Genomic DNA, 22,381 nt, shown 5'->3' with positions numbered 1-22,381 from the left:
ATCAAAACTAATGACATTGTTTATCTTCAGGACGTGGGGCAGAAGAATCAGATCAGTATGTTCATTTGTATAGTTTGTACTGTGTTGTATTTTGTCACTAAAAAATAAATAGAGGAGGTGGTGAGCCTAACCTGTGGTGGCACATTGGATAAAAACTGACCTGGAATGCTGAGGTTCCCAGTTTGAGACCCTGGGCATTTCTGGTCAAGGCATGTATGGTAGTTGATGCTTCCTTCTCCTTCCCCCTTCTTTCTCTCTCTTCTTCTTTCTCCTCTCTTAAAAAAGGGTAAAAGAAAATAGGACATGGTGAATTAAGCAAGATAGAATAAAACAAAACAAATGGACCTAACTATATTGCAAATTCCTACCATAATTTACAAAAGGGGAAAATAAAATGAGTAACCTAAGTAATTATTGAACCCAGAATCATGTTTATACACAATCACCATTAAAAATGTGAAAATAAAGTTTTAGATGTAATTTGTTATTAACAGTGCTATGATTCCAAGATTCTCTTTTTTTATTAAGTGAGAGCTAGAGAGGCAGGGAAGAAGAGAAACAAGCTCCCGCCCATCTGGGTTAGCTGCTTCGTTGCTTGGCAAATTAGTTATTTGAGCTACTGAGGTGAGGCCATGGAACCATCCTCAGCTCCAGGGCGAGGTAGCTCGAACCATTTGAGCCCTGGCTGTGGGAGGAGAGAGAGAGAAAGAGAGAAAAAGAAGTGGAGTTTGGTGAAGCAAATAGTTGCTTCTCCTGTGTATCCTGACAGGGAATTGAACCCAGAACTTACAAACACCAGGTCTATGCTCTACCACTGAGACAACTGTCCAGGGCTGATTTCAAGTATCTGAAATAGCTCACCATGCGTCCAAAGATTCAGAATATTGATATAAAGGAAAAGGAGTGAGTCCTCCATCTGTATGTCCTTTTTGGAGAAGTGTCTATCCATTTTTTTAGCCCATTTTTTGATTGGATTGTTTAACTTCCTGGTGTTGAGTTTTACAAGTTCTTTATAAATGTTGGTTATCAACCCCTTATCAGACCTATTGTTGAATATGTTCTTCCATTCTGTGGTTTGTCTTTTTATTTTTTTATAGTGTCTTTAGCTGTGCAAGAAATACACATAGCATGAGAGTGAAGGGATGGAAAAATGTATTTCACACAAATGAAATGGACAAAAAAGCTGAAGTAGCAATATTTATATCTGACAAAATAGACTTTAAAACAAAGGCTATAGTAAGGGATAAATAAGATCAGTACATAATGATAAAATGAGCAATCCAACAAGACGATATAACCATTATAAATATCTATGCACATAATATAGGAGTACCTAAATATACAAAGCAGATTTTGATGGGCATAAAGAGAGAGGTCAACAATAATACTATAATAGTAGGGGATTTTAATACCCCACTAACTTCAGTGGATAGATCCTCCCAACAGAAAATTAACAAAGAAATAGCAGCCTTAAAGGACACACTAAATCAACTGGATTTAATAGATATTTTCAGAACCTTTCACCCCAAAGCAGCAGAATATACATTCTATTCAAATGCTCATGGTACATTCTCTAGGATAGACCACATGTTAGGACAAAAATAAGTCTCAATAAATTTAAGAAGATTGAAATCATATCATGCATCTTCTCTGATCACAATGGCATGAAACTAAAAATCAACTACAATAGAAAACTGAAAAACATTCAACCACTTGAAGACCAAATAGCATGTTATTAAATAACAAATAGATTAACAATGAGAACAGGAGAGAAATCGAAAATATCCTAGAAACAAATAAAAATGAACATACAATATCTTAAAATTTATGGGACACAGCAAAAGCAGTCCTAAGAGGGAATTTCATAGCATTACAGGCATACCTAATGCAAAATAAAAGCCCAAGTAAACAATTTAATACTGCATCTAAAAGAACTAGAAAAATAACAGCAAGAAGATTCCAGAGGAAGTAGAAGGAAGGAGATAATAAAGACTAGAGTAGAAATAAATGACATAGAGGCAAAATAACAATAAAGAAGATCAATAAAAACAAGAGCTGGTTCTCGGAAAAGGTAAATGAGATTGATGAACCTTTAACCAGATTCACCAAGTAAAACAGAGAGAGAATTAAAATAAATAAAATTAGAAATGAGAGTAGAGAACTAACAACTGATAATTAAGAAATACAAAGGATTGAAGAAAATACTATGAAGAACTCTTTGTCAAAAAATTGGACAACCTAGGTGAAATGGACAAATTTCTTGAAACATATAGTCTTTCAAAAATCAATCTGGAAGAATCAGAAAACCTAAACAAACTGAATACAACAAATGAGATCGACACAGTTATCAAAAAACTCCCAGCAAACAAAAGCTCTAGGCCAGATGGCTTCCCAGGCAAATTTTACCAAATATTCAAAGAACTAACTCCAATCCTTCTCAAGCTATTTCAAAAAATTCAAGAGGAGGGAAAATTTCCAAGCTCCTTTTATGATGCAAGCATAATCCTCATTCTAAAACCAGGCAAAGACACTACAAAAAAGAAAACTATAGGCCAATATCTCTGATGAACTTAGATGCTAAAAATTCTCTAAAATATTAGCAAACTGGATCAAGCAATACATGAAAAATATCATACATCATGCTCAAGTGGGATGTATTCTGGGGAGGAAAGGATAGTACAATATTTGCAAATCAATCAATGTGATTCATCACATAAACAAAAGGAAGGATAAAAATCATATGTTAATATCAATAGATGCAGACAAAGCATTTGATAAAATCCAGCACATTTATGATCTAAACTCTCAGAAAACTGGAAATGCAGGGAACATATCTCAACATGATAAAGGACATCTAAAAAAAAACCACAGCCAACATCGTACTCAATGGGCAAAAATTAAAAGCAATTCCCTTAAGATCAGGAACAAGTCAGGGGTGCCTCCTTTCATCAATCTTATTCAGCATAGTTCTGGAAGTCCCAGCTATAGCAATCCGACAAGAAGAAGAAATAAAAGACATCCTAATTGAAAAAGAAGAATTAAAATTATCATTATTTACTGATGACATGATACTGTACATAAAAAACCCTAAAGTCTCAGTCAAAAACCTACTGGACCTGATAAATGGATTCAGCAAGGTGGCAGGATATAAAATTAATATTTAGAAATCAGTGGCATTTTTATATACCAACAATGAACTGTATGAAAGAGAAATTAAGGAAACAACCCCTTCACCTCTGCAACAACAAAAAAATAGATACCTAGGAGTAAATTTAACCAACAAGGTTAAAAACTTGTACTCGGAAAATTCTAATACATTGATAGAGAAAATCAAGGAAGATACAAACAAATGAAAGCTTATACCGTGTTAATGGATAGGAAGAATAAACATCATTAAAATGTCTATATTACCAAAGCAATCTATAAATTCAATGCAAATCCTATTAAAATACCAATGACATACTTTAAAGATATAGAACAAATATTCCAAAAATTTATATGAACCAAAAATAACACAAATAGCCTCAGCAATCTTAAAAGAGAAGAATTAAGTGGGGTTATCACACTTTCTGATATCAAGTTATACTACAAGGCCATTGTACTCATAACATCTTGGTACTGGCATAAGGAACAGGCATATAGATCAATGGAACAGAACAGAGACCCCACCAATAAACCTACGCCTTTATGGCCAATTGATATTTGGCAAAGGAGGTAAAAGCATACAATGGAATAAAGGCAGTCTCTTTAACAAATGGTGTTGGGAAAATTGGACAGCTACCTGCAAAAAAAATGAAACTAGACTTCCAACTTACACCATTCACAAAAATTAATTAAAAATGGATAAAAGACTTAAATGTAAGTCGTGAAACCATAATCGTCTTAGAAGAAAACAACCAGTAAACTCTCCAACATCTCTCGCAGCAACATATTTGCTGATTTATCTTCATGGGCAAGTGAAATAAAAGACATGATGAACAATGGGACTATAGCAAACTAAAAAGCTTTTGCACAGCTTATGTGTATATGATTTCTTAGCTAATCTCTTCCCCTTCTTTCATCCCGTTCCCTCACCACTTCCCTCTGATGACTGTGTATCTAGTCCATGTGTCTATTTAAAAAATTATAACTTTACACTAGAGAACCAGGCAGACACCACCTTAGTCAGTTGATCAAGGATAAAAACACTAGTTATTAAAAAAATTAATATCATATCTAATAATATGCACTCTGACACATCTGCTGAAAATTGAACCCTAAAATATACATAAATACATGCATACATAAATACAAAAGACATACATAATAAAATATTAATTTAATCATTGAAGAATCGTGGTGAAACCTGTCCAGGAATTATTAATATCATTTTCACAACTTTTGTATATCTTTAAAATCACTGCCAAATAAAAAGTTGAAAAATCCTGTCCCTGCTGGAACAATGCCCAAAAAGAAAGGAGTCCAGGGCATCAGTGGAATCAGGGTAACTGTCCCCTAGGACTCCAGTCCCTCTGGCTCTGGGACACACAGCTCCCCAAAGGGCAGTCAGAAAGTAGCCCGAAGCTTGGGGACTGGGTTTCAGTCTCTCATTAGTAATTAAGTCTTGTCTTGGATTCATTTCCCTGGAGCTGGCTGAGGAGGATGAAGGTCTCTAGAAGGGCCAGGGTCACAGATATTTCTTCTCTCTGTCTGGACCTAAGGCCTCCTGAAGAAACCTGAGGAGTCGGGCAGCAGTCTGGAGCAGAAGGGTCTGACTCAGCAGTGACGGACACAGGTCAGAGGGGCTGGGACTCTGCCCTTGGCGATGGGTCTGCCTGTGTGCTAGCGGGTCAAGTTAGACTCTGTGTCCACGACTGTGGGTGTGTCTGCATGTGTGTGTGTGTGGACATATATAGTTTATGCTTGTGTACGTCCTTGTGTGTGTGTGTGTGTGTGTGTGTGTGCTATGTATCTGAACCACCGCCTGACGATCTTCAGGAGTTACACCCTACTTAGGCCCTGTTTTAGCGGGTATAGACCAAGTGATCATCTCTTGCTATGTGACTAGGGACTCCTGGTTCATGCCTGTGACCAAAAACACCTGCAGCAGAGTTGGGCATCAGGAGTGAGACTGTCCTCTCGGCTGCTGGACAAGAAGACACCGGCCTCACCGGGGACCAAGGTCAGAAAGGGCTCACACCTGTCTCCACAGAGTGTGCTGCTGCCCGTGCCAGCTAATTTGTGAGTGACACACTCGTGTGTGAGAGCAGGAAAATGTATTGTTTGGTTTCCTCTGTCTTTGGTTACCATGTGCATGTGACATGTAGATGGTGGTGTAATGACCGCACCTGTGACCGAATGCTGACTGCCCTCCCCCAGCAGGGGGTGAGTCAGGGGCGGCAGGAGCAAGACTCTCAGTAATAGGAGTGTGTGTGCTGATGTTGTAGTCAGTGTGGCTGATTATGCATGTATGATTTTTGAATTTTTATACTTTTGAGGGTCTTCAGAGATGTTTACGTTCAGTGTTTGAGTTCTATGCAATAAGGGATGTGTTTAGTAAGTGGCTCCTAGTCAGGTTGTTGATGTGCATTGTGAGTGTGATTGTGGTTGAGTGGTACATCATTGTGTGTTGTATATGTCTCATTTTGTGTATTACTTATGACGTGTATGTATGTATATAAGTGTTTATGAGCTGAATCCCATATCGGTGATCCTTTCCTTAGGATGGGAGGTTAGACACAGATGACCAATTCTCAAATAAGCAGCGTGTGTGTGCGTGAACGTGTGTGCATTTCTGTGTGTGTGATCTGCACCCATGACCTCACGTATTTCCTGAGGTGTCCTCCTTCTGCAGCTCCAATGACTGAGAAAACCAAATTCTAAGCAGCTTCCTGTTGAATGAAACAAATCAGCTGTCATTTCATGTATCTGAATGTCAGTTGATTTGAGCTTTGAAACTTTTTCTTTACTTTTATTAAACATTCTAAAGAAAAAACACTTCAGGCATCATGCTGGCAGAAATTTCAGCAAAATCTGTAACAAAGATCACTGACACTCTGGGAAAGTTTCCTCATTCCTTGGCCTGTTTCCACATCCATGGAGAGGAAAGAGGAACCCTCACCTCGTGAACCCCAGAGGCGCTGGGGCAGTGTTTGCTGTGCCAACAGAGGTCAGGGGATCTGAGAAGGCTTTGTCAGCTGAAAGTACCTAACTATGAAGGAATTAAATTACTGAGGAAGAGAACAAGAAGATTTTGACAACTTTGTACCCTCAAAGCTCTAAAATAATATGTTGTGCTTGGCTCCCCTAACCAACAAAAGGGAGGATCCCATGTGTGATGGTTAAGAGCGAGGGTTCTGATCACACACATGTTAGACTGAACCCCGTGAAATAGCTAATACTTGGTAATTTTTAATTTATAGGAAATGATAGCACATATACATCAGTTGTATTCACTACACATCACATACAGATACAGATATACACACGTGTGTGTGCCATGCTGTCCCCTACTGCTCTGTTGTGTGCCTGTAGCACTTGTATCATTTAAGTTTCCTTATCTTAAATGTTAAAAATAGGTAAATGAACAAAAATCCTTTGTAAAGATGTAAAGAGATCTTAAAACCCAGGACTGTAAAGCTGATGGGTGGATTCAATTAGGAACCTTAGATAAAGTCCTCAGCCCAGTGCCAAATGTTCACCAAAATGTTCAGCATACTAAGAATGGTAGTTTGTGGACTACTCTGGCTTCAGAGCCATTCTGGCATCAAGGGCTTTAAATGGCCACATGTTTCTAGAGTGTCCATGAGTTTACAGCTTCAGGTCAATGGGACCTGGGAGGTCCACAGGAGCAGTGTGACACTACTCCAACAACACCAGAGCAGCACTGAGTTTCACGTTACTTTAAGGCACAAATGAGAGCAGTTTTCCGGGTTCATCCTCTACTTCTGTCACAGTGAGTTAGTGTGGTGTGGTTCTGGCCTGGGACGGACATTGTCCCTCCATGTCCATCATGTTCGAATGTCACAGAAGTGGGGACTTTGTTTTTTTTTGTTCAGTCCTGCCATCAGTCTTTGTAAGAGGAACAAAGTCTCGATATTCAATCAATAATGATGAATGAAATATAGAAGGCCTTCTTGCTTCTGTGTAATATGGTCTGGTTGGCTGCTTTGGGGTGCAAAGTGTTCCTGGAACCAGACTGTGGAAGAGTGAAGATGAGAAATTAATAGGAGGGAAGTTAAAAATTCCTGGTTTTTCTGTAGAATTAGAGTCTGAAACATGATGTCCCTGGTCATCTTTTCCAGGTGGCTGATTGTCCCAAACCTCCTTCCTCCCAGCAGACAGGGTGCAGCATGGGACCCGAGAACCAGAGCAGCGTGTCCGAGTTCCTCCTCCTGGGGCTCCCCATGCGGCCAGGGCAGCAGCGCGGGTTCTTCATCCTGTTCCTGGGCATGTACCTGACCACGGTGCTGGGCAACCTGCTCATCATCCTGCTCATCAGGCTGGACTCCCGCCTGCACAAGCCCATGTACTTCTTCCTCAGCCACTTGGCCTTCTCTGACATTTCTCTGTCATCCGTCACTGTCCCGAAGATGCTCATGAACATGCAGACTCGGCAACATTCCATCCCCTATGTGGGATGCATTGCTCAGATGTATTCTTTTATATTTTTTGCTTGTCTTGACAATTTCCTTCTGGCAGTGATGGCATATGACAGATACGTGGCCATCTGTCACCCTCTACACTACACCACCATCATGAGGGAGGGGCTGTGTGTGCGTCTGCTGGCTGGCTCCTGGATTTTATCCTGTGTCAATGCTCTGTTGCACACCCTTCTCTCAGTCCGACTGTCCTTCTGTGCCAACAACATCATCAGCCACTTCTTCTGTGAACTCACTGCGCTCCTGAAGCTGAGCTGCTCTGACACCTCCCTCAATGAGCTGGTCATCTTCACTGAGGGAGCATTATTTTCAATTCTGCCTTTGTGTATTATTTTAAGCTCCTATGTCCGTATAGGACCATTATATTGAGGGTCCCCTCCACTAAGAGACTCTATAAAGCCTTTTCTACCTGCGGCTCCCATCTCTTTGTGGTGTCCTTATACTATGGGACACTCGTAGGTGCTTACTTTTTCTCTTCATCATGGGATTCTAAAGACATCATTGCTTCGGTCATGTACACGGTAGTTACCCCCATGCTGAACCCCTTCATCTACAGCCTGAGGAACAGAGACATCAAACAGGCCTTGGAAATGTGTTTCAGAAGGGTTAGTATGCAATCAGAAGCACAATGAACTTTATTTTCTAAAATATTGTGTGGTCAACACTTCCATATAATTTTAATAAAATATGCATTCTGTTATCATGTGTAAGTGCTGTTAACATATCAGCCTGGTAAAGTTTTCCACCTAGATTGTTAAAAATTATTTATTTATAATTATTATTTTTTCTTGTTCATTATCTCTTCTTAGATGTATGCAAAATATTATGCAAAATATTGCACAATTATAAATGTGAATTTGTCATTTATCCTTTGAGATATTTCAGCTTTTATTTATTTCATGGGGACATAATGATTTAACATCATGATCTGGTCCTAATGAACCTGCCTTTTTTTTTTTATATATAATTTTATTTTTTTAATGGGGTGACATCAATAAATCAGGATACATATATTCAAAGATAACAAGTCCAGGTTATCTTGTCGTTCAATTATGTTGCATACCCACCACCCAAATCAGATTGTCCTCTGTCATCTTCTATCTTGTTTTCTTTGTGCCCCTCCCCACCCCCTATCTCTCTCCCATTCCCCCCTCCCCCCCTTAACCACCACACTCTTATCAATGTCTCTTAGTTTCACTATTATGTCCCACCAACGTATGGAATAATACAGTTCCTGTTTTTTTCTGATTTACTTATTTCGCTTCATATCATGTTATCAGGATCCCATCATTTTGCTGTAAATGTTCCGATGTCATCATTTCTTATGGCTGAGTAGTATTCCATAGTGTATATGTGCCACATCTTCTTTATCCAGTCATTTATTGATGGGCTTTTTGGTTGTTTCCATGTCCTGGCCACTGTGAACAATGCTGCAATAAACATGGGGCTGCATGTGTCTTTACGAATCAATGTTTCTGAGTTTTGGGGATATATACCCAGTAGAGGGATTGCTGGGTCATAAGGTAGTTCTATTTTGAGTTTTTTGAGGAACCACCATACTTTCTTCCATAATGGTTGTACTACTTTAAATTCCCACCAACAGTGTATGAGGGTTCCTTTTTCTCCACAGCCTCTCCAACATTTGCTATTACCTGACTTGCTAATAACAGCTAATCGAACAGGTGTGAGGTGGTATCTCATTGCCGTTTTGATTTGCATTTCTCTAATAGCTAAAGAAGATGAGCATCTTTTCATATATCTGTTGGCCATTTGTATTTCTTCCTGGGAGAAGTGTCTATTCATATCCTCTTCCCATTTTTTTATTGGATTGTTTGTTTGTTTGTTGTTGAGTTTTATGAGTTCTTTGTATATTTTGGATATTAGGCCCTTATCTGAGCTGTTGTTTGAAAATATCATTTCCCATTTAGTTGGCTTTCTGTTTATTTTGTTATCAGTTTCTCTTGCTGAGCAAAAACTTCTTAGTCTGATGTAGTCCCATTCATTAATTTTTGCCTTCACTTCTCCTGCCATTGGAGTCAAATTCATAAAATGCTCTTTAAAACCCAGGTCCATGACTTGAGTACCTATGTCTTCTTCTATGTACTTAATTGTTTCAGGTCTTATGTTTAGATCTTTGATCCATTTTGAGTTAATTTTTGTACAGGGGGAGAGACTGTAGTCCAGTTTCATTCTTTTGCATGTGGCTTTCCAGTTTTCCCAGCACCATTTATTGAAGAGGCTTTCTTTTCTCCATTGTGTGTTGTTGGCCCCTTTATCAAAAAATTATTTGACTATATATATGTGGTTTTATTTCTGGACTTTCTATTCTGTTCCATTGGTCTGAGTGTCTATTTTTCTGCCAATACCATGCTGTTTTGATTGTCGTGGCCCTATAATAGAGTTTGAAGTCAGGTATTGTTATGCCTCTAGCTTCATTCTTTTTCTTTAAGATTGCTTTGGCTATTCGGGGTTTTTTATAGTTCCATATAAATCTGATGATTTTTTGCTCTATTTCTTTAAAAAATGTCATTGGAAGTTTGATTGGAATTGCATTAAATTTGTATATTGCTTTGGGTAATATAGCCATCTTGATTATATTTATTCTTCCTAGCCAAGAACAAGGTATATTCTTCCATCTCATTATATCTTTTTCGATTTCCCTTAACAATGGTTTATAGTTTTCATTATATAAGTCCTTTACATTCTTTGTTATGTTTATTCCTAAGTATTTTATTTTTTTTGTTGCAATCGTGAAGGGGATTATTCTTTTGAGTTCCTTCTCAGTTGTTTCATTGTTGGCATAGAGAAAGGCTATTGACTTCTGTATGTTAATTTTGTATCCTGCGACCTTACTGTATTGGTTTATTGTTTCTAGTAGTCTTTTTGTGGATTCTTTGGGGATTTTGATGTATAGGATCATATCATCTGCAAAAAGTGATACCTTTACTTCTTCTTTTCCGATATGGATGCCTTTTATTTCTTTGTCTTGTCTGATTGCTCTGGCTAGAACCTCTAGTACCACATTAAATAAGAGTGGAGAGAGTGGACAACCCTGTCTTGTTCCTGATTTAAGGGGGAAAGCGTTCAGTTTAGTGCCATTTAATATGATGTTAGCTGATGGTTTATCATATATGGCCTTTATCATGTTGAGATATTTTCCTTCTATACCTATTTTGTTGAGAGTCTTAAACATAAAATTGTGTTGTATTTTATCGAAAGCCTTTTCTGCGTCTATTGATAAGATCATGTGGTTTTTGTTCTTTGTTTTGTTGATATGGTGTATTACATTAACCGTTTTACGTATGTTGAACCATCCTTGAGATTCTGGGAAGAATCCCACTTGATCATGATGTATTATTTTTTTAATATGTTGTTGTATTCGATTTGCTAGTATTTTGTTTAGTATTTTAGCATCTGTATTCATTAGAGATATTGGTCTGTAGTTTTCTTTTTGTGTGCCATCCTTGCCTGGTTTTGGTATGAGGGTTATGTTGGCCTCATAAAATGTGTTTGGAAGTATTGCTTCTTCTTCAATTTTTTGGAAGACTTTCAGTAGCATAGGAACCAAGTCTTCTTTGAATGTTTGATAAAATTCGCTGGTATAGCCGTCAGGGCCTGGACTTTTATTTTTGGGGAGGTTTTTAATGGTTTTTTCTATTTCTTCTCTACTGATAGGTCTGTTTAGGTTTTCTGCTTCTTCTTGACTCAGTCTAGGAAGGTTGTATTTTTCTAGGAATTTATCCATTTCTTCTAGGTTGTTGAATTTAGTGGCATAAAGTTTTTCATAGTATTCTACAATAATTCTTTGTATATCTACGGTGTCCGTGCTGATTTCTCCTCTTTCATTTTGGATTTCGTTTATATGAGTTCTTTCTCTTTTTTCCTTGGTAAGTCTTGCCAAGGGTTTGTCAATTTTGTTGATCTTTTCAAAGAACCAGCTCCTTGTTCTATTAATTTTTTCTATAGTTTTTATGTTCTCTAATTCATTTATTTCTGCTCTGATTTTTATTATCTCCTTTCTTCAGCTGGTTTTCGGTTGTCTTTGTTCTTCTTTTTCTAGTTCCTTAAGGTGTGAAGTTAAGTGGTTCACTTGGGCTCTCTCTTGTTTGTTCATATATGCCTGAAGCGATATGAACTTCCCTCTTATCACTGCTTTTGCTACATCCCATAGATTCTGATATGTCGTATTGTCATTTTCATTAGTCTGTATATATCATTTGATCTCTGCACTTATTTCTTCTTTGACCCATTCATTTTTTAAAAGTATGTTGTTTAGTTTCCACATTTTTGTGGGATTTTTTTCCTCTTTTTTGCAGTTGAATTCTAGTTTCAAGGTTTTATGATCAGAAAATATGCTTGGTACAACTTCAATTTTTCTGAATTTGCTGATGTTGTTTTTGTGGCCCAACATATGGTCAATTCTTGAGAATGATCCATGTACACTGCAGAAAAATGTATACTCAGTCACTTTGGGATGAAATGTCCTGTAGATGTCTATCATATCCAGGTGCTCTAGTGTTTTGTTTAAGGCCACTATGTCTTTGTTTATTCTCTGTTTGGATGACCGATCTAGAGCCATCAGTGGTGTATTGAGGTCTCCAAGTATGATTGTATTTTTGTCAGTTTTTGTTTTAAGATCAATAAGTAGCTGTCGTATATATTTTGGTGCTCCTTGGTTTGGTGCATATATATTAAGAATTGTTATGTCTTCTTGATTCAGTGTCCCCTTAGCCATTATGAAATGACCATTTTTGTCTCTGAGTACTTTTCCTGTCTTGTAGTCAGCATTATCCGATATGAGTATTGCTACACCTGCTTTTTTTTTGATGTTATTTGCTTGGAGTATTGTTTTCCAGCCTTTCACTTTGAATTTGTTTTTATCCTTGTTACTTAGATGAGTTTCCTGTAGGCAGCATACAGTTGGATTTTCTTTTTTAATCCATTCTGCTACTCTGTGCCTTTTTATTGGTGAGTTTAATCCGTTTACATTTAGTGTAATTATTGATACTTGTGAGTTCCCTATTGCCATTTTATATCTTGCTTTCTGTTAGTTTTGTGTCTTGTTTGATCCTTCTCTTTCGTTTTTCTATCTTTTGTTTTTATTTGGTTGTATTCCATACATCTTCCTCTGTTGCTATCTTTTTTATCTCGTGTGCTTCTGTGGTGGTTTTTTCAATGGTGGTTACCTTTGAGTAATGAAAAGGGTCCCTACCCTGTTCATTGTAGTGAACCATTTTGTGAGTACTTTTGCACTCCATCGTCCTTTGCTACTGTTAATCTCCATCTTCTCCCCCTCTTTCTTTTTGTTGTTGTCACAGTTTAAATTTGGTTTTATTGTGTTCTTCTTGGAGCTTTTACTTGTGGCTCTGTTTTTTTTTGTTCTTTGTATCTGATTGGAGAACCCCCTTTAGTAATTCCTGGAGTGGGGGTTTTCTGATGATAAATTCCCTCATCTTTTCTGTATCTGTGAATGTTTTTATTTCTCCTTCATATTTGAAGGATAGCTTTAATGGGTATGGTATTCGTGGTTGAAAGTTCCTCTCTTTCAGGACTTTAAATATTGGGGTCCACTCTCATCTAGCTTGTAGAGTTTCTGCTGAGAAATCTGATGATAATCTAATGGGCCTTCCTTTATATGTTGTATTCTTCTTTTCCCTGGCTGCCTTGAGAATTTTTTCTTTGCTGTTGGTTTGTGTCAATTTCATTATGATATGCCTTGGAGTAGGTTTGTTGGGGTTAAGAAAACTTGGAGTTCTGTTTGCTTCTTGAACTTGAGGCTTTAGTTCTTTCCACAGGCTTGGGAAGTTCTCATCTATTATTTGTTTGAGTATATTCTCCATTCCATTTTCTCTCTCTTCTCCCTCTGATATACCTATTATTCTTATGTTATTCTTTTTGATGGAGTCAGATAATTCTTGTAGGGCTATCTGATTTTTTTTAATTTTTGAGTCTCTTTCTTCTTCTCTCTGTTGTGCCTCAAGTTGCTTGTCTTCTATTTCACTAATCCTCTCTTCTATCTGACCTGTTCTATTAGCTAATCTTGTTACTTCGTTTTTCAGCTCATGAATTGAGTTTTTCATCTCTGTTTGATTTGTTTTTATAGTTTCAATTTCCTTGCACATATATTCTTTGTGTTCATTGAGTTGTTTCCTGAGCTCCCTAAATTGCCTTTCTGTGTTTTCTTGTATATCTCGGAGGATTTTTAGGATTTCTATCTTGAATTCTCTGTCATTTAGCTCCAAGGTTTCCAATATATTAAATTTTTTCTCCATATATTTTTCCTCATCTAGCTGTGTTACCTCTCTTTCTTTTGTATCCATGATATTAGATTTTCTCTTCCTTAATGGCATCTGAGGGTGGTTTTGTTGATAGTATTAATGAGATTTAATAAAGAATAAAAAGTTAAAAAAATAATAAAAAAATAAAAAATCGAAGAGTTGTTTTTTTAAAAAAAAATTAATAATGAAATAAAGAAAAATAAAATAAAATAAAAATTTTAAAAAAAAGAAAATTATTCCCCCCCTCCTTTTTTCCTCTCCTCTCCTCTCCCCTCTTTCTTGAGAAAATCTTGTGGGGGACTGTGAATTATAACAAACAATGCCTGTGATGGAGGGCCTGAATTGAGGAAAAGTAATAAAGGGGCAAAAAAAAAAAAAAGTAAAAAGAAAAAAAAAGAGCATATGGACCCACAAAAAGGAAATAAGGAAAAAATTTTTGATCAAGAATAAAATGATTTGCTTTTAGGTGTTGGTTGTCTAAGAGTTATGATGAGAGGAATAAGAGGAAAACGGAAAAATGGAAGGACAAATTAAAAAATTACTATTGTATTTAGTGGAACAAGAACAAGATAATATGGAGAGCCAGGGATGGGAGCACTGCTAGTGAGTTAAAAAGGTGAAGTAGGAGGAAGAGGAAGATGGCAGCAGAGTAGGCGGATGCACAGACACCCAGCTCTCAACACCAAACTGGAATACAAATCAATTTAGAAAAAATCAGCATGAAAAACCAACACTGAACTGCAAGAACAGCTCTCAAAAACCAAGGAGCAAAGAGGAAGCCACAATAATCCTGGTAAGGAGTGCCTGAATCTCCTCTGCTTACAGGAAGGGAAGGAGGGGGGTGAGGCTGAGAGCCCAGAGAGGATTTCACAGAGGAAAAAGAGCAGAAACTACTGCTCACAGCCACTTACCTGGCGACCAGGGAGCAAGGTGGGTTGAAAAGACCAGCTTATCTCCCAAGTGGAAAAGACAGGGAGAGGGACAGACTGTGAGGGCTAAGGTATGCAAGAAACAAAATAAAAAAGCTGACTCATTCATGCTGGAGGCGGCCATAGCTGGGGGAGGGACTGAACCTTTCACAAAACAGAGCTGAAGTGCTTCCGGATCAGAGATCTCCGGACATCTATCCAGCTCCAATCAGCACAACAAGACACAGCTGAAAACAAGAAGTGGGGAGGAGGGGCAGTAACTCAGGTCTCCATGGAGATCTGAGATACACCTCCCCCTACTGAAGCTGAGAGAAAAAACCCTGCCCCCAGTGAGATTAGTTGGAGGAAGAGACCTTCAGCAGTCTCAGGTTACACCCACAGCATTCCTGGATACAGTTTCAAGGAAGCCCCCTGCTGAGATCAGTTAACAAGACTATCACCTGTTAAGAAAACAAACAAATCAAGACTTCAAAGCTGCCCAAATCCGAAAGTGGATTACAAATAATAGCTGATACCAACCCACGAAGACCTAAAAATAACACAACTGAAAACTGGAGGCAGACAACACCAAGCCTAGACTCAATCAACTCTACAAATAAAAAAAAAAGAAGAAGAAGAAGAGAAAACAAAGGAGTGCAATCCAAATGAAACCACAAGAGACACTTTCGAGAGATGAACTGAGTGATATGGAAATAATCAAACTTCCAGATGCGGAGTTCAAAATAATGATTGTAAGGATGCTTAGGGATCTTAGAACAACAATGGAGGGGGAGTTTGAAAACCTAAATAAAGAAATAGCAAGTATAAAAAAGAATCAGTTGGAGACGACAAATACAATATCAGAAATAAAGACCACAATGGAAGGAATTAAAAACAGGATAGACAGAGCAGAGGATCGAATCAGTGAGTTAGAGGACAACTGGAATGAAGGCATGAAAGCAGAGAAGAAAAGAGAAAAAAGACTCAAAAAGTCAGAGGAAACTCTTAGAGAGCTCTGTGACAACATGAAGAGAAATAACATCCGCATCATAGGGGTTCCTGAAGAAGAAAAAGAAAAAGGGATAGAGACATTGTTAAATCATATCATAGCTGAAAATTTCCCTAAATTAATGCAAGAGAAACTCTCACAAATCCAAGAAGCACAGAGGACTCCATTAAAGAGAAACTCAAAGAAACCTACACCAAGGCACATCATAATTAAAATACCAAAGCTAAGCGATAAAGAGAAAATATTAAAAGCTGCAAGAGAAAAAAAAGTTATCACCTACAAAGGAGCCCCCATAAGGATGACATCTGACTTCTCAACAGAAACACTTGAGGCCAGAAGGGAATGGCAAGAAATATTCAAAGTAATGCAGAACAAGAACCTACAACCAAGACTACTTTATCCAGCAAGGCTATCGTTTAAAATTGAAGGAGAAATAAAAAGCTTCCCAGACAAAAAACAACTCAAGGAATTCATTACAACCAAACCAATGCTGCAGGAAATATTAAGGGGCCTGGTGTAAACAGATAAAGTGGGAAAAGAATATAGAAAAAAAAAAAGAAAAAGGAATACACCTTTAAAGAATAAAATGGCAATAAACAACTACATATCAATAATAACCTTAAATGTAAATGGATTAAATGATCCAATCAAAAGACATAGGGTAGCTGCGTGGATAAGAAAACAGGACCCATACATATGTTGTCTACAAGAGACACACCTTAGAACAAAAGACACACACAGATTGAAGGTAAAAAAATGGAAAAAAATGTTTCATGCAAATGGAAATGAAAAAAAAGCTGGGGTAGCAATACTTATATCAGACAAATTGTACTTTAAAACAAAGGATATAGTAAGAGATAAAGAAGGCCACTACATAATGATAAAGGGAGTAATCCAACAGGAAGATATAACTATTATAAATATCTATGCACCTAATATAGGAGCACCCAAATATATAAAACAGACTTTGATGGATTTAAAGGGCGAGATCAACAGCAATACTATAATAGTAGGGGATTTCAATACCCCACTAACATCACTAGATAGATCCTCAAGAAAGAAAATTAACAAAGAAACAGCAGACTTATTGGACACACTAGATCAACTCGATTTAATAGATATCTTCAGAACCTTTCACCCTAAAGCAGCAGAATATACATTCTTTTCAAGTGCTCATGGTACATTCTCTAGGATAGACCACATGTTAGGGCACAAAAGTGCTCTCAACAAATTTAAGAAGACTGAAATCATATCAAGCACTTTCTCCGATCACAACGGCATGAAACTAGAAATGAATCACAGCAGAAAAGCTCAAAAATTCTCAAACACATGGAAACTAAATAGCAGGGTGTTAAATAATGAATGGATTAAGAATGAGATCAAAGAAGAAATAAAGAAATTCCTAGAAACGTATGACAATGAACATACAACAACTCAAAATTTATGGGACACAGCGAAAGCAGTGCTGAGAGGGAAGTTCATAGCACTACAGGCACACTTTCAGAAGCTAGAAAAATCTCAAATAAACAACTTAACCCTGCATCTAAAAGAATTAGAAAAAGAACAGCAAGTAAAGCCCAAATGTAGTAGAAGGAAGGAAATAATAAAGATCAGAGCAGAAATAAATGACATAGAGGCTAAAGAAACAATACAGAGGATCAATGAAACTAGGAGCTGGTTCTTTGAAAAGGTAAACAAGATTGATGCACCTTTAAGTAGACTCACCAAGAAAAAGAGAGAGAGGACTCAAATAAATAAAATTAGAAATGAGAGAGGAGAAATAACAACTGACACAACAGAAATACAAAATATTGTAAGAAAATACTATGAAGAACTGTATGCCAAAAACTAGACAACCTAGATGAAATGGACCAATTCCTTGAAACATACAATCTTCCAAAAATCAATCTGGAAGAATCAGAAAACTTAAACAGACCAATTACACCAAATGAGATCGAAACAGTTATCAAAAAACTCCCAACAAAGAAAAGTCAAGGGGCCCGATGGCTTCACAACGGAATTCTACCAAATATTCAAAGAAGAACTAACTCCTATCCTTCTCAAACTATTTCAAAAAATTCAAGAGGAAGGAAGACTTCCAAACTCCTTTTATGAGGCGAGCATAATTCTGATTCCAAAACCAGGCAAAGACCACACAAAGAAAGAAAATTATAGGCGAATATCTCTGATGAATATAGATGCTAAAATCCTCAACAAAATATTAGCAAACCGGATCCAACAATATATGGAAAAAATCATACACCATGATCAAGTGGGATTTATTCTGGGGAGGCAAGGCTGGTACAATATTCGTAAATCAATCAATGTGATTCATCACATAAACAAAAAGAAGGAGAAAAACCATATGATAATTTCAATAGATGCAGAAAAAGCATTTGATAAAATCCAGCACCCATTCATGATCAAAACTCTCAGCAAAGTGGGAATACAGGGAACATACCTCAACATGATAAAAGCCATCTATGAGAAACCCACAGCCAACATCATACTCAATGGGCAAAAATTAAAAGCAATACCCTTAAGATCAGGAACAAGGCAGGGGTGCCCCCTTTCACCACTCTTATTTAACATAGTCCTGGAAGTCCTAGCCACAGCAATCAGACAAGAAGAAGAAATAAAAGGCATTCAAGTTGGAAAAGAAGAAGTAAAACTATCATTATTTGCAGATGATATGATATTGTATATAGAAAACCCTAAAGTCTCAGTCAAAAAACTACTGGACCTGATAAATAAATTCAGAAAAGTGGCAGGATATAAAATCAATACTCAGAGCTTAGCGGTAGAGCGTCGGCCTAGCGTGCGGGGGACCCGGGTTCTATTTCCGGCCAGGGCACATAGGAGAAGCGCCCATTTGCTTCTCCACCCCTCCGCCACGCTTTCCTCTCTGTCTCTCTCTTCCCCTCCTGCAGCCAAGGCTCCATTGGAGCAAAGATGGCCCGGGCGCTGGGCATGGCTCTGTGGCCTCTGCCTCAGGCGCTAGAGTGGCTCTGGTCGCAATATGGCGACGCCCAGGATGGGCAGAGCATCGCCCCCTGGGGGGCAGAGCACCGCCCCTGGTGGGCGTGCCGGGTGGATCCCGGTGGAACGCATGCGGGAGTCTGTCTGACTGTCTCTCCCTGTTTCCAGCTTCAGAAAAATGAAAAAAAAAAAAAAAAAAGAAAGAAAAAAAAATCAATACTCAGAAATCAGAAGCATTTTTATACACCAACAATGAACAGTCAGAAAGAGAAATTAAGAAAACAATCCCCTTCACAATTACAACCAAAAAAATAAAGTACCTAGGAATAAACTTAACCAAGGAGACTAAAGACTTGTACTCGGAAAATTACAAAACATTGATAAAAGAAATCAAGGAAGATACTAACAAGTGGAAGCATATACCGTGCTCATGGTTAGGAAGAATAAACATCATTAAAATGTCTATATTACCCAAAGCAATTCATAAATTCAATGCAATACCAATTAAAATACCAATGACATACTTCAAAGATATAGAACACATATTCCAAAAATTTATATGGAACCAAAAAAGGACACGAATAGCCTCAGCAATCTTAAAAAAGAAGAATAAAGTGGGAGGTATCACACTTCCTGATATCAAGTTATACTACAAGGCCATTGTACTCAAAACAGCCTGGTACTGGCATAAGAACAGGCATATAGATCAATGGAATAGAACAGAGAACCCAGAAATAAACCCACAGTTCTATGGACAACTGATATTTGACAAAGGAGGTAAGGAAATACAATGGAGTAAAGACAGCCTCTTTAACAAATGGTGTTGGGAAAATTGGACAGCTACCTGCAAAAAAATGAAACTAGATCACCAGCTTACACCACTCACAAAAATAAACTCAAAATGGATAAAAGACTTAATGTAGGCCGTGAAACCATAAGCATCTTAGAAGAAAACATAGGCAGTAAGCTCTCCGACATCTCTCGGAGCAATATATTTGCTGATTTATCTCCATGGGGAAGTGAAATAAAAGATAGGATAAACAAATGGGACTATATCAAACTAAAAAGCTTTTGCACAGCTAAAGACAACAAGAACAGAATAAAAAGACAAACTACACAATGGGAGAACATATTTGACAATACGTCTGATAAAGGGTTAATAACCAAAATTTATAAAGAACTTGTAAAACTCAACACCAGGAAGACAAACAACCCAATCCAAAAATGGGCAAAAGAGATGAATAGACACTTCTCCAAAGAGGACATACAGATGGCCAATAGGCATATGAAAAAATGCTCAACATCACTAATCATTAGAGAAATGCAAATTAAAACCACAATGAGATATCACCTCACACCAGTCAGAATGGCGCTTATCAACAAAACAACACAGAATAAGTGCTGGCGAGGATGTGGAGAAAAGGGAACCCTCCTGCACTGCTGGTGGGAATGCAGACTGGTGCAGCCACTGTGGAAAACAGTATGGAGATTCCTTAAAAATCTGAAAATCGAACCGCCTTTTGACCCAGCTATCCCACTTTTAGGAATATACCCCAAGGACACCATAGAACGGCTCGAAAAGGAGAAATGCACCCGCATGTTTGTGGCAGCATTGTTCACAATAGCGAAGATCTGGAAACAGCCCAAGTGTCCGTCAGAGGACGAGTGGATTAAAAAAACTTTGGTACATATATACTATGGAATACTACTCAGCCATAAGAAATGATGACATCGGATCATTTACAATAACATGGATGGACCTTGATAACATTATACGGAGTGAAATAAGTAAATCAGAAAAAAAACTGAGATGAATCCATACATAGAAGGGACATAAAAACGAGACTCAGAGACATGAACAAGAATGTGATGGCAACAGGGGTGGGGGAGGGGGTGAAGAAGGAGAGAGGGGTTAGGGGAGGGGAGGGGCACAAAGAAAACCAGATAGAAGGTGACAGAAGACAATTTAACTTTGCGGGAGGGGTATACAGCACAATCAAATGGCAAAATAATCTAGAGATATTTTCTCTCAACATATGTACCCTGATTTATCAATGTCACTGCATTAAATTTAATAATAAAAAAAAAAGGTGAAGTAAAAACCCCCCAAAATGCCACAAACATAGGTTTGAGTCCCAGATAAGATAATTTGTTATTGAGGTTTGAATGTGAGGAGATGTAAAGGAGAAAGGAAGAAACTAATATAGAGGGAGAAAAGAAAGAGAGAGAGAGAAAAAAAAGGGAACCACTAAAAGAAGAAAAAAGAAAGGAGAGAGAGAGAGAGTTAAGGGTTTTGGAGTGCAACCCTCATAGAGAGAAAGGAAGAGAAGAGAAAAGATAATGGGAGATGTAACACTTATGGGTAGTGTAGTTCAAGGAGAGGAGAGAGTAAGACCGGTAGAGAGTTAATCGGCCAAATTGGAGGAGGAAAAAAAAGTATCAAGAATGAAGATAAGAGAAACAAACGAACAAATATAATAAAATGGGATAGGTTATAAAGTCTGCAGATTATTCTTGATTTTGAGAGGTTATCTTCTTGCTTTTTCTTTTCTCTCCCTCTTCCTGGTCGGTGACTCTGTACCCCGGGTTCTGCCCCTTTGGCACGCTCAGGTAGAGGTTTGCAGTTGATAAGTCTCTATGGCAATGTCATGTATTGTGCTTTAGTCTCGTTGGCAGTCGAAGCTCATTAGCATTTATAGGCTCCGACAGTGAGAGAGTCCGTGTTCCTGGAGCCTTTCTCCTAGTCTTTGCTTCCTCAATTAGTAGCCTGATAATCCAGCTATGGGGTTGCTGCTGCCTCTGCCTGGATAGTAAGAGGCTCAAAGAGCTGGCAACTCCCCACTCTATTTCCACTCAGCACAGGGCTCTGGGTAAGGCTCAGTCAGTCAGAGCTGCTAGCATAATCAGGCGGGCTTTCTGCCCACTCAAAGACCTCTGGCTCTGCCTCTCTGTCCGGTAACACAAGCGGGCGCCCACTTCCGGGGCGCTTGGAGGAAACTCTCACTCACTGTCTGCGACCAGGATATCCAGCCAGCAGTCTCACGCTCTGAGTGAAACCCCCAATCGCAGGGAAAAGTTGCAGCGTTGGAATTGAGTCTCGCTCCGCCCCGTGCGCGGTTTTTGCAAGGCGCTGGGGCGGCTCGAGATTCCGCTTTGGCCCACACAAAGGCCCCTGACTCTGCCCCTCTGTGCGATAACACAGGCGCGCACTGCCGAGGCACTCAGAGGAATTGCTCACTCCTTATCTGCGCGCGCAAACCAGGATATGAGGCCGGCCGCGTTTCCCTCTGAGTGAAACACCCTCCAGCACGGAAAATCTCCACCGTTGGAATTAGTTCTCACTCCCTCCCGTGCGTGGCTTTCCCAGGGCGCTGGGGCTGCCCAGAGACTCTGCCCTCGGCCCACAGAAAGGCCTCTGACCCTGCCTCTCCGTGGGGCAACACGGGCACCCACTCTCGGGGCCTAGGAAGAAATTCTCGCCCACTAACTGCGCACCGACCAGGAGACCGGGTAAAATGGCCGCTCTGCTTGTCTTTCTTTTTTTGGGTTTGGCGCGAGTGTTAGCTT

At 38.5% G+C, this 22,381-nt stretch overlaps 1 protein-coding gene across 1 annotated transcript; it reads left to right on the top strand.

The window, feature by feature from the left end:
- Positions 1 to 7,331: 7,331 nt before the first annotated feature.
- Positions 7,332 to 8,272, top strand: LOC136322152 (olfactory receptor 1J4-like). The gene is given in 2 exon segments (XM_066254307.1): positions 7,332 to 7,992; positions 7,995 to 8,272. Coding segments are annotated over 2 exon segments (939 nt in total).
- Positions 8,273 to 22,381: the final 14,109 nt, after the last annotated feature.

This window comes from Saccopteryx bilineata, chromosome 2 (genome assembly GCF_036850765.1).
Source record: "Saccopteryx bilineata isolate mSacBil1 chromosome 2, mSacBil1_pri_phased_curated, whole genome shotgun sequence".
Taxonomy (NCBI): Eukaryota; Metazoa; Chordata; class Mammalia; order Chiroptera; family Emballonuridae; genus Saccopteryx; species Saccopteryx bilineata.
This window is presented reverse-complemented; position numbering and strand designations above follow the sequence as displayed.